The sequence below is a fragment of the Haemaphysalis longicornis genome, unplaced genomic scaffold (assembly GCF_048455015.1).
Source record: "Haemaphysalis longicornis isolate Haplotype H1 unplaced genomic scaffold, Haemaphysalis longicornis Haplotype H1 scaffold_3, whole genome shotgun sequence".
NCBI lineage: Eukaryota > Metazoa > Arthropoda > Arachnida > Ixodida > Ixodidae > Haemaphysalis > Haemaphysalis longicornis.
In genome coordinates, this window is record NW_027526335.1 from 173746597 (window position 1) to 173759648 (window position 13052).

General features: G+C 43.7%; 1 protein-coding gene across 1 annotated transcript; it reads right to left on the minus strand.

Annotated features, from left to right (window-relative positions):
- Positions 1–4091: 4091 nt before the first annotated feature.
- On the minus strand, positions 4092–11186 carry LOC144175805 (uncharacterized). Its single transcript, XM_077704805.1, has 3 exons — positions 11106–11186; positions 9802–9863; positions 4092–4492 (listed from the first exon to the last, which is right to left on the minus strand). The coding sequence occupies exons 1-3, from the start codon at positions 11169–11171 to the stop codon at positions 4249–4251; spliced, it is 372 nt and encodes a 123-aa protein (XP_077560931.1). The 5' UTR covers positions 11172–11186; the 3' UTR covers positions 4092–4248.
- Positions 11187–13052: the final 1866 nt, after the last annotated feature.

Genomic DNA, 13052 nt, shown 5'->3' on the forward strand with positions numbered 1-13052 from the left:
TCGACGCTTGGAGAAAGCACAGCGAGACGGAACCCCGTCGCTCCAGGCGACGGTGGTGCGGCTTCCATATTCGGCTTCTGCTACCGACGATGATAAAGTGGCGCACGTCTCCCGCAGGGGATTGGTGACGGTCCTGATTCTTCCGGTGAACGTTGCCAATCTTCTGCATTACAATCACCCCCGGGCGAAAAGGGTAGCCATCCTGGCGACTCAAGGCGCTGGCGAAACAAGTGGATCGTAATAGGGTTTTAGACGTTCAACATGCACTGTTTCCCGACCACGGCGTCGGAGATCCTGGGAAGGTGTTAAGGGCTCGACAACGTAATTGACTGGGGAAGTCTGTTCGATGACGCGGTAAGGGCCTTGATAGTTTGAGAGGAATTTCGAGGAGAGACCAGGAGCCCGAGTGGGTACCCAGAGCCATACACGAGAATCAGGAACGAAGCTCGGCATGGGCTTGCCATCAATGTGAGATTTTTGGCGGCCCTGTTCTTCCGTGGTAAAAGAACGCGCAAGTTGCCAATCTTCTGCATTACAATATATATATATATAAATATATATATATATATATATATATATATATATATATATATATATATATATATATATATATATATATATATATATATATATATATATATATATATATATATATATATATATATATATATATATATATATATATATGTATATATATATATATAAATATATATATATATATATATATATATATATATATATATATATATATATATATATATATATATATATATATATATATATATATATATATAAATATACATATATATATATGAAAGACCTGTCTCAGGTCAAAACATTGGAAATAAAGTCTCCGAAGAGCGTACTTTTACATTGTGCGTATTCCTGCAGCAACTAAGGACTACTTCACGGCTATATGCTCGTTGAACTAAGACAGAAATAGGAGTTTGCAGTCAAGAAAACCTCGGAAAGCAAAGGACATGTCAAAGCACCACTCTTGACATGTCGTAGACACTCGAGTCCCGGCCCGGGGGTTAAATAAATTTCCCCACATTTCCCCGAGGGGAAGAATGTGAAAGTGCGAATGCAGGAGTTGAATTTTCGCGGTTCGGTAATGTTCGCGAAAGAGAGATCACACACACACATACACAACTACAAAGAAAGAAAAATGCATTTATTCACAGACACCTATTTGTGTTGTCGTTGTACTTGATTGCTAGAGCGGATCTCAGCTTTGAAATTTCGTGTCAGTACTCCTTTAAGCGGGTGCATTAGCCCTTCTCACGCCCGATTCCTGGCCAATCCCCCACGTGGGTATGTGCCATGCCCAGACACCTATTTGTGTTGTCGTTGTACGTGATTGCTAGAGCGGATCTCAGCTTTGAAATTTCGTGTCAGTACTCCTTTAAGCGGGTGCATTAGCCCTTCTCACGCCCGATTCCTGGCCAATCCCCCACGTGGGTATGTGCCATGTCAGCGGCCAGGCAGCGCGCGCCTATCTCCCCCCTGTTGCCAAGGAAGACGAGGAGATTCCTGGTCAATCCCCCACGTGGGTATTTGCCATGTCAGCGGCCAGGCAGCGCGCGCCCATCTCCCCCCGTTGCCAAGGAAGACGAGGAGCGCGCGTACCCGCAGCTGTTGCTATGTGGACGGACGGCGGTCACCGGAATTCAGGGTCGCTTATAAAGTGCATTCGCACTTAAAAGAAGGTCCCCTTCACCCCAAGTAGTCCCAGTGGCGCGGGCTAACAGCCCCAAGCACAGAAAACAAAAAAAACCTAAACATAAATACCCCAGAAAGTGGAGCGCAAAATCGCCCCGCCGGTAGCGGAGTAGTTATCGCACCAGACCGGTATTCTGGAGGTCGTGGGTTCGGATCCCACCTGGCGGGAATTTGTTCTCCACTTTCTTTCTTTCCAAATTTTTTTATCTGTTTGAATGACCTACCACACCCTCCCCTTTGCTTTCCGAGGATTTCTTGACTGCCAACTCTTATTTCTATATATATATATATATATATATATATATATATATATGCACACACAAAATAAAAGTACGCTCTTCAGAGACTTTATTTCCAACGTTTCTACCTGAGACAGGTCTTCCTCGGGAATGAAAGCTCTGGGAAAAAATCGTACGGAATCAGGGTTGGGGCGGCACCCCGAAACTGAGGGGGTCTTTTTCGCTTTCTTTTGGCAGAATAAGCCCTGCATGGTGTGTGCGGTCGTTTTTGGGTAGTGATCTCTTATATATATATATATATATATATATATATATATATATATATATATATATACATACACAAGAGAGCACTAGTAGACAAGATGCATTCAAATCGTCCGGAGCGAGAGTTGCAGTCTTTATCAGCTGCATTTGTTTGCGGGTGTAGCAGCTGAGAGTATTAGGGCGCAAGTTTGGCCAAGTTGATACTGGGATAATGGAGGCAGGTTTCCTAGCGTAAAACGGCGACGCACATACACACGGTCATAATGCGGACCGGAAAGGCGCTAATTGAGAGAACTGGTTCCTGAGCAACCCTTACACCCGGAGGCAACAAAGAGTTCCGTATTATGATGGGAGATGACTGGAACGCTACCCCCAAGAGTCGTACCAGGTGCTTGGGCTTTTTAATTTTCGCGTACTCCAATTCCTCATCCAAGCAAGTACGTAACTAACTTTTACAGCGTTTGTTATTGATTATGCGATCTGTGCAGTAGCATCCCTTCCCATGATCGCGACAGCAACGTCCCCCCTTTGACTGCCTTAAAGACCACCGGTTCTCAGTATACCGCAAAAAGCATTATCATTGCCGTTATGTTCAACCACGTGGTGAATTATTCTAATATCGGGCAGTTGCCCGGCCAGTTTCCCGGCCAGGGGTCCCTGCAAGGACTGAAAAACTACGGGAAAGCGCTCATACCCTCACGAACATTGTCCAATTGTCTGCGAAGAGCCGCTCAGCCGTAAAGCTTTGCAACCAAGTTTCAGGCAAGTTCGTTGCAAGGAAGTTCGTGGAATATTTCATTATGCTTACATTATACAATTAACTGCGCAAACATTCATTGATTTGATTGATCACGGGTCTAACGCGTCGCATCTACACCTGGTTTATGAGGCGCGCCGTAGGTTAGGGCTCCTGATTATTTTGACCACCTGGTGATCGTTATTGTGGCCCGAAATATTGACGTACTTCTTTTTTCCATTTTTGCCTCCATCAGAAAACCAGCCACCAAAGTCCTGATTTAATTCGCGTACTTGAGCTCAGCAGCTATATTAAACAAGCTATATCACATACATTTCTGCTTCTAATGTCTTCTTAATTTCCCCTTTTGGAAAATTGTCTCGTCTGCGGGCGTGTGTAGCACTTTCCTAGGTCTCAGTTTAAGGACACAGGATTCAAGTGTGCCACGAAATTATAGACGGTCGGCCGTCTAATGGTTTCGCTTTATTTGGTTGCTTGGTGTATGACCAGAAGCGTCTCTTATTGATATATGCAGCAGCGTATATTGATCAAAGAATAATAACGTCTCCATCGCAAGCGACATCGGTGTCTGGCGTCGGTGCGACCTGTTTATTCTCAGTTCAGAAGACTTGGACCGCAACGGGAAGTTGTGCTTAGGCAAGTTCTTTGAAAGCGACCGAAAGAACCATCAAAATGAAGTTGTGAGCAATGCGTCGTCTACATTCCAAGGTGTGATAGATTCGATGATGGTGATGGTTTAGTGCCCATACACACATACCCACTCTTGTACTTTCCTGGCAGTCGCTACGTCTACCTTCGTGAGGAGCCAATATTTTTCGAGGCCGCATTCTTCATTGCAACAAATACAAATATATACAACGCCTGATTTTCACAACGTGGTAAATTGATTATACAGGACTTCTAATTTTCGCAAAGTGGAAGATTGATCACGTATTAACAATTACCTGTGGTTCCTCGTGTAGGCCACAGTATATAAAGTGTTATAATTAACAAACATTTGCTCTAGTGTAACAAGTTATTAGGATCATCTTGCTCCACAAAGAAAGTTCCATTTCTGCGGAAGATTCAAGTAAACGAAGCCAGAAATACTACGAGGAGCCGAAACAACCTTCTGTTGGCCTCTTAGCGGCCGAAGTGTGGTTTACTGCTTAAAAGGGTGAACGAATGCAGTGATAAGAGCATCCTCATATTCCGCGTTGTCGTGCAATGGCCGCTGATTTCATCGTTTACAGTGCGAACGTCCTCCCACGTCCGGCGTTCCGCTCTTCAATTGTAACCTCCGCGGCCACGAGACACGGGTCCGCCACGTCCTGGACCGAAGCCTCCTTGGAAACCACGTCCGCCGCCACGTCCACCGCCACGTCCACCGCCAAAGCCACGCCCTCCACCAAATCCACGACCTCCTCCATAGCCACGGCCTCCTCCAAAGCCCTGTGCCGTGGCCATGGCAACAAGCAGGCCCAGGACCAGAAGGCTGACTACGAATATCCTTGTGGTGATCATCTTGGAGCTGAAATTGCGGAAAGAGACGACATTCAGGCAGGATCTACCCCAACCAATGTCCGATAAAGAGCAGGACAAGTTCTAGTGTTTTCACCTCCATTTTGTTTTCAGCAAGAAACGCCGACGTCTTGGGATGATTATTATGTGCTCGTGTGGTTCTCACTTGTGCCACCCTACAACAATCCGGTCTCCATGGCATCCGTGCTCCTCTAGCAGTTGGCCAACTTTTTCTCAATGTCATTTTCTGAAATTCAGGGTGTCTTAGTATCCAATTCGTTTTGTACTGCCAAATGTGACTTTGCGCTGTTACGGTGTGAGCTTTAGACTGTCGCGAGCCCCCGGAACACGAGAAGGACAGAGAGAGAGAGAGAGAGCAATAAAGCTTTAACGACAAACTGAAAACGTGCACCCCACAAGTTACACGGCTTGCTATTTCATATCGGTATCAGCAATGTTGGATAAAATCATAAAATGGGGAAAGACATGTGGTGGAAAGTAAAAGCAAGTGTAAGGCATCATACGTACATAGCTAAATCGGGTAGAAACACGATGATGAAGCAAACTAAAACTTTGTACTCAAAACACGACTTAAACAAAACTTTACGTCCGTAACGAGATGTGCACACATTAAAAAATGAAAAAAGAGAAAAATACCAAATTATCACAAATGCTCATGCAGCACTAAAGCCATTGGGAATGTAAACACTGTTTTTGTCCATAGCGTCGCTTTGTTATGGTTACGCCGGGCACCAAGTCCGTCTCGACATCGAATTGTGCATCGTTGAATCCCAAGTTGATAGCTAAGACGCTGAATCCTTGCGCGCTATGAACAGCGTTGAGTTTAACGCTGTTTCAGATTCATTGGTCCGAATCTCGGTCTGAATTGGAATGAATCGGACTGAATCATGGACAACAGCATAAAGTAGGCCTAATTTCCTCACTTCTGGAGCACACTGCATCAGATTATGGGTCCACCCAGCCCTGTTTGAACAAAGCTGCTGGTCTATGCATCGTTCAGTCGCAGGATGGCGCTCTGCGCTTTCGGCCATCCATCGCACTGTGTTAGGTGCGTATCCACTCCCCTGTAGCCGGCACTTTCGTAGGGTTCACGCAGGCGGGTGTCAGGAAATTCTAAAACACTTAGGCGCTCCGTTTGATGTCACCAATTGAAAACAGTAGTGTTGAATTGTGGAATGAATATGCCAGTATTGTGTGCGCCGACTTGCTCCTCCGCGCTGTCGATGTAGATTGTGCAGAGTCCTTCACCGTGTACGCTGCACCCATAAAGTTTTTTGTATAAGTGTGGCGTTCGTTCTATGCTCTCTAATAACCTGATTCCAACGGTGGCTACTGTCCCGTGGGGCGAGGGAGTCTTCGCATTACCGTCATCGTTCTTTTTCTCTTTGCGAAGTTTTACTGGTCTTGCTGCTGGTTGGCCGATCGCCCTCAATGAACGGCGACAACTGTATCAATAAGCGAGCCTGCGCTATTTCTTCCCAGGCTAGCAGGACGATTGGGACACTTCGCCCCTTGTGACGGTTCAAGACATCACACAGCATTGCCCCGCTTTTTGACAATACATCCCTCCACCTCATGGTAACCTTGTCAAATACCAAGAAACTACTTGCCGTTGAATTGACACGAACACTCCCTGAACCAACTGGCAGCACCGCCGACATCCAACCCAGTACCCCGAGAACGTAACTTCTGTTCTAAACCAGGCAACATAACCCACATCATCATCGGAAATGCTAACAACCCAACCATCCAACTCTTTCCACTCCCCTACCCCTTCGAGAGGTGTGGGTGAACCTGACGACCAGTGCTGACGTCGATGTCCACGAACTACCGGTCTCCAGGGCAGAGATCGCCAAGTCGTCACTTGGGTTCCTGGACTGAGGAACCACACCAATTTCACTGCGAGATAAATTTCTCGACTATTGCGGTTGCGTATTCGCTATCGGCGGGAACGGGCATTGCCACATTGCTACTCACCTAGTTGCTAGTTGCGTAATTACCAGGCTCAAATTTCTCCTGTAGCACTGAGTACATGTCTCCAACACACGTATCGAAGTCGACGGTTGCAACCCACTTGCGAGGTTCACCTTCAGTCAGTCTAAATCATCAATTTGCGGTGGTGCAGCGGCCGGTCAGCTTAAACGTTATTGAAACTGTGGTGCAAATGCGGCACCGTTACAGTATTCTGAGAAACCCCTCTGAATCAATGGCATTATAAATGATCTCCTCTCTGTGAATAGATCATAGATTAACAATTTTCACCCAGGCTTAGGCTGCTGACTTTTAGCCATTGTGTAGTCAAATTTTTTCTCATTAAAATCTGTGGGATGTGTACCGCATGGTTTGTCGCATTGAAAAAACCTGTCAAAGCGAACCTTCAGTATCTATTCTTAACCATGGTTTGTAACTTTTAACAATACTGGCTAAATTCGGGTGCAGCTTCCGGCAGTCTCTTGATTTCGTTCAGGTAGGAGCAAACCAAGTAGCATAACGGCCCGTCAACCGTTTCACAAACCTGCTGTATAGGCCTGAAGTGATAATATGATTGTTAGGTGTGGGTTTAGTTTCTGGTCATTTTACTTGACTTTGTACTGGTTCGGAATCGACTAAATCAAGCAGAATAAGGCTAGCAAAACGTATCGTGAACCTGCTTTGTAGGCCTGAATTGATAACAAGGTAAACAAACTGAAATTTGGGCTTAACCTTCCAGAACGAGAAGTTGAATCCACAGAAAAATGCTACCAACCACGCCCGTTGGAGCCACCGGATGCGATAGCACCAGAATGTGATACCGTAACTACCTAGAAATCAACAAGAATGGTTGTTCCCACGGAGGCGTCGCACGCAAACACAATAAAAATTGATTTAGAAAGCGCGAAATAGAAAGCAGTGAACTAGCACAAAATAATAAAAGAAACCTACCACATTAAAGGTGTATAAACTAAGCAGTGGAAATTTAAAATGAACTAGAGCAAAAGATAAGCTGAAAATTCGCAAACAAGATTGCTAAGTTGAAGTTGAAAAATGCTAGTAAGGAGCGCAAATTGCATAATGTGAACCCAAAGGGCAAACTAAAAGTACCATCAAGGTAAATCCAACAGGGAACCATCACACAAATCGCTGGTTTATCAGTTCGTTAAAATTATAAATGAAAAAAGGGGATGAAAGGAGAGGAAGAAAGAAAGGAGGGAAGGTTGTATCCCGCCCCAGTGAGGACTGTTGCCGCTGACATGGCTCATTAGAGTACCTAAAAATTATAAAAGTACACTTCTCGCGCTAAAAGAGTGCCAAAATAGGCCACGCAAAAGCCGAAGAAACAAGAAGAAGATAAAACTGTGCAACGTTTTGCAAACTTTCACAATTTTTCTTTCGACGAAACGTTTTAGGAAATATTTCAATTATAATCTATAGTCGTAACTGCTCTTCCAAAAAAGTGTCTGTGCGTTATTTTGTGAAAACGCATTAGCAACTAGTTACTGAAAATTAATTACAAATATTTATGTCATGTTTTGGGGCCTTCCCTGTCAGTACGACGATATTCTTCACTCCAGCCTTGTCCGGTTTCTTTCCAGGTCTATGAAAATTCAAAACTTTTGGGAGCGACCATGCTTGGCTTTGTCCCTTCTACCGTCTGCAGACACCCGTAGGCATAGTCATTCAACACATACTTTACTAATGTATATCAATGGCTTCCCGCGCTCTCGTAGGCATCATAGCAACTTACACCAAAGCAGCTGTCAAGTCTCATGACGTGCTCATGACAGATCTGTACTTTGCTTTTCTCATTATTGCATTACTTCTCTTTAGCCATTCAATAATAGAAATAAACACTATTTCTGTACTACCAGATTTGCGGAAATTGCAAGTATTGACTAATCTACCTCAATTTGTGCGGCTAAACAAATTTTTCAGCCGAAATATTCGCGTTTTATTCGCGAGCCTAAAAACATTTTTTAACAAGAAAGCAACTGTTATGCCTACATTTTCGGGGTGGTTTTAAAAGCTATGTATCCTTGTTTACCCCGAGGCTCATAAAATGCTTTGTAGATGCTGCTAAGTCCTAGACTAAAGAAAGCATTATTTATTCTGTAATTAAACGAACAGTTGGGGGGCTTATTCGCGTTGTTTTAAAACAGAAATGTCAGAGGTATTAAGCCCACATAATCCTTGTTTAAAATAACAAAAGTTTACGGAGAGGTTCTGCGAACCTCTTAGAGGGCATTGTGGTGGCCAAGTTAAATCGAATCTTATTTCCTGACCGATACAACTGACATTTCGTATCGAACAAACAAGCTTCTTTGGGAACTAATACGGCCCCCTCGCACTTCTCAATCTGCGGAGCTCTGCTTCGTCTTCACAATTTTTATGAGTGCGACAGAAGCTATTGAAAGTGACAAAGATATATCCTGCCACTAAATAGCAACACCCACGTTTTCGACATAACCAATCTACAAAAAATGAATCTCGCCAATTCTTAGAACTTACGCTTTCAAGCTCACATTTAAGACAGCGAACTTATAGCACTCAGATCAGTTTCTGAGCAAATTAGAGCATGCAAGAGGAAACTCCCAATCTTGGCCTAAAATAAAAAAATTAAAGAAAGCTCCCATTATAGCGCAATTTTGATTCTGTGATTCGAAATTATAGAAGTGTACTTTATTCCCGTCGACACTGTATTTTACAAACTCAGTCTGAACACCTTATGACAGCGACTTTACTGGGAATACTCGAATAAACTATTTATTAGCCATCTCTGGTAAAGTAAACGAGGAATAGACATTAACATTATTTTTAATGACCTTGCCATTTTTTCGGCCAACCGTTACAATTTTTGTTACCATCATCGCCATTTGCAAAAACGGCAATTGTTACTATTTAGTGTATAACCTGTTACATCAATTTGCAAGTTACTTTACACAACCCAATTTTATCCACTAACGTGTTTTTTCTCAACCACGGCGTGGATCGTTATGGTGGCCACTGTTTTTTAAAGAAATATTCGAGCTTCTTCAAAACCTGTTCAATACCAGATAATAGAAAAAGCTTTCCAGTATCTCACAATTTTCCTCTCCTTAAGGTATTGTATGGGTATACTCGCCGGCGTTCTCTATTTTTTCCTTATTTGTTTATGAAATTTACACTGGCACTTGTGTGACATAACAGGATTTTGTGCTAATGACATATCAACACAACACGACAAAATAAATGTTCATGAGCATTTTTTCAATGCCGAACAACTAACTCTTTTGTGAGATCTCTTAAAGCCTCGCTAGATTATGCAAGGCAGGAAACACTCACCTCGTTATATCTTCACTCGCCTTTTGAAATCGGGATGTCGCGGCTTTTGAGTTTTTATACCGCTGTCGAAGTACGATAACAAACCACGCAACTTTTCAAGGCCACGAACACAAACCGCCGGGGACAGGTAGGCGTCCAACAGGTAGGCTTTTTTCTTGGCAGCCTTCTAACGTCCGTGTTTACGTTCAGCCGCCCCGTGTTTTGGTTTCGCTCAAACGCACTCTCCACGTTCGCCCTAAAAATAGTTTATCGCGCGTCCGGAACGTGCACAGACTTGTCGCTGATATTTTTCATCCCTTTAGTTCCCAGCAACGATGGCTACCCTATAGAGAAAAGCTCAATGAGCCATGGGTATATGCAGAGCGGATGGGGTCTTTTTACATAACACAACTAATTTAAACGGCAATAACCTGGTGCAACAAGCCAATTGCTCATTCAGCCATGCACAAAAAGCACATCCACAGAAGTTTGTTTATCTACGAATAATTACATTCATTATATTTCTTTACAATGCACCTCTACCGCTATAACATTAACGCCTATTTGCTTTAAAGCTTATTTGTCCCCTCTGGTCCTCCTGTACAACATGTACAACAAGGCTGATTCCGGGGTGTACGCACCATAAAAATACTTCGGCACCGTTACTGATAAATGTTTATTCTAATCTTAAGTTCTAAATATAAAAAAAAAAATCATTTTACTGTTGGGTAGTTATTGGAGCTGCGCTGCAGATACGAAATTTTTATATGAATAAAGTTTTCTTGATCAGTTTCGTTGCACTGCACTCTTGGTACAGAACTTCGCTTGGTTTTATGCCTTTTGTTTAAATACTATACCGTTCAAGCTAGTCAATGGTGGCGTTGTTCCTCAACCGTACGACTACGCATACAACAAATAGAATTGAAACCACAAAGTTACCTATGGACGATCGACAACGCAGAACTTTATTACATTAACTTGACTCCCAACAAAGTCAATAATCATAGCCTTCCCCTGACGCGGTACTAAAGCAATGCTTGTTTACCTCCAATTCGCGTTTAACGTGATCAGATATGCATAAATAACGAAGCTCCAAGCAACCTTCAAACAAAAAAAAGGCAGAGACGCTTTACTTGCCCACAGAGCAGCGATGTTCAAGTCCATTTTAAGTAGAAATCAAGAAGGGAGAAAGCAACACCGGGAAGTCAGACTAAGGAATTGCGCAGAAAAATATGCAATACCAAAACCCATGTCACTAAGACGCACCAAAATTTTGATAATTCGTACTAATGCGTAAAATTTCGAGCACCGCCTCTGCGTCTCACCAAATAAGACGCTTCCCCTGGCCGGACACATGGACTCGTCCTCCGGCTTCTTGTTCCTGCCGCCATCCTGCTGCCTCGAATGCCGGTTTGGGCAACACGCTTCGGTTACTCGTAGAGAGGAAGGGAAGTGGGCGAGCGCTTCATCTACAGCCAGGCGACGAAGGAGTATGAAAACATTCCAGTTCTGCTTCGTTTCATGCTGTATTTCTTTTTACACCCGTGCGGACCACACACGCAAGTTTCAACACCGTGCAGCCACGGGAAACTGAAAGCTAGAAAAGCAGAGGTTTTCTCTCCCTCGCCACTCGTGTGTTAAATAGAAAATATGTGCGTTTGCTGCGCGGAAATAATCATCAGCCAACGAAACCACCTTTCGGGTAAGGGACTCCGGTGAAAGCTGATGGCTTGATCACAGCGCATGTTTGGTGAGCTGCGTTGGTTGTTCACAAATGCTGCGCACTGGGCAGAAAGAAATGCGAAGTCGGCACGAGAAAGCACGGTACCACAGGCAGGCAGCTACAACAATCAGAGCTAATGTGGAGCCGATAAAACAATTCGACAGAGCAGCAGAAACTAAACAATTTGGACGGTAAAGAAGACATTTAGTCATAGCCAGAGCCGCTGTCGTGTTGCTAAAGGTACAGCCATAGACAAATAAAACGCGAATATAAACTTCTGTGCCAGGACCCACAAATAGCGCTATTTTTTCTGTGCAAGTCAAAATAACGCGTGACTTTGCTTCAAAAACATATTTAGGAAAGGTGGCTTTTCAAATATACCAATAGCGCGCCATTATTAGACCTCAACTAACAGTATCTTTCAATTTTGTGTGTTCCGGTTCATGTTCTCGTGTCCGCATTTTATTTGTCTATGACTCCACAACTCAAAAGCACATGCACAGCAGGTGATCCGTATGTCTCAATACAGACTTCTGATTGGCTATTTAGTCAGTACTGCAGATTAGTTACTTCAAGACAACTTCTGTTAATACCGACAATTAGCGCTCACTTCCATTTGCCATACACAGGGCTAATAATTTTAAACCCTGCCTACCAACAAACTTCCAGTTTATAAGGGTCATATTTTTACCGCCCTTAAACTATTTAGAACGCATAAAAACAAACTACGAATATAAACGCAAGGACCCCACAAAAGACTAAAGGACGGCTCCCTTATTTTCACTCCCGACCTCGTCCGTCCCGGCGATTGCTCGAAGTACTGAAATTCTAACAGCAGTAAAACAAATATCTACAACTGAATATATTTTAATCTACTAAAAGAAATGTCTTCTCGCCCATTCTCCTTCCGTGAATCTTCCATTCTGTTGATGTTTTCCCGGTGGTGAATATTGGCCCTTGTATTCTACACGCGTTTCCCTCCCTCTGGGCTGATCGTATATCACAAGCCTTGACCCCAGCACGCACCGCTCCGGTTATTCCCGTTTTCAGAATACAAACTTGAGTTGACGTCGCTTGCGGAGGGAGATCTAATGCCTTATCTCCTGAAAGTTTCATCAAAAGTACGTGCTTCACTGTCAGCACGTTTTTTGGCGTCCTTCCTACCCCAGGTGCTTAGGCTTCGCGTATTGTTTGGCTTAGCGACATTGATTGTTGAAGCTCGCAGCAGGCCGTCGATGTGTATTGGAAGCTGTGATACGGCGAAAAACAAAAAGTTGTACCCTTTGCATCAGGGAACAGTCTGCAGGACTCACTAAAGGACAGTGGTCGGAATAGTGGCCGGAGGAAAAAAAAACACTTTCCGCTCTCAATGAGTCCTGTACGAGAGCCGTAACAGCATGGCTGAATTTGGCACTAAAAGAGTTACCAGCATAGCGTTCAGGTTATTTGTTCAATTGAGAATTGCTTTCGAAAATGGAGTATTGCTTGCGAATTCGCATTGTTCGCTGTCACGAGATAGCTGCACGTTTGGAAAAAGGTGTAAAATGCC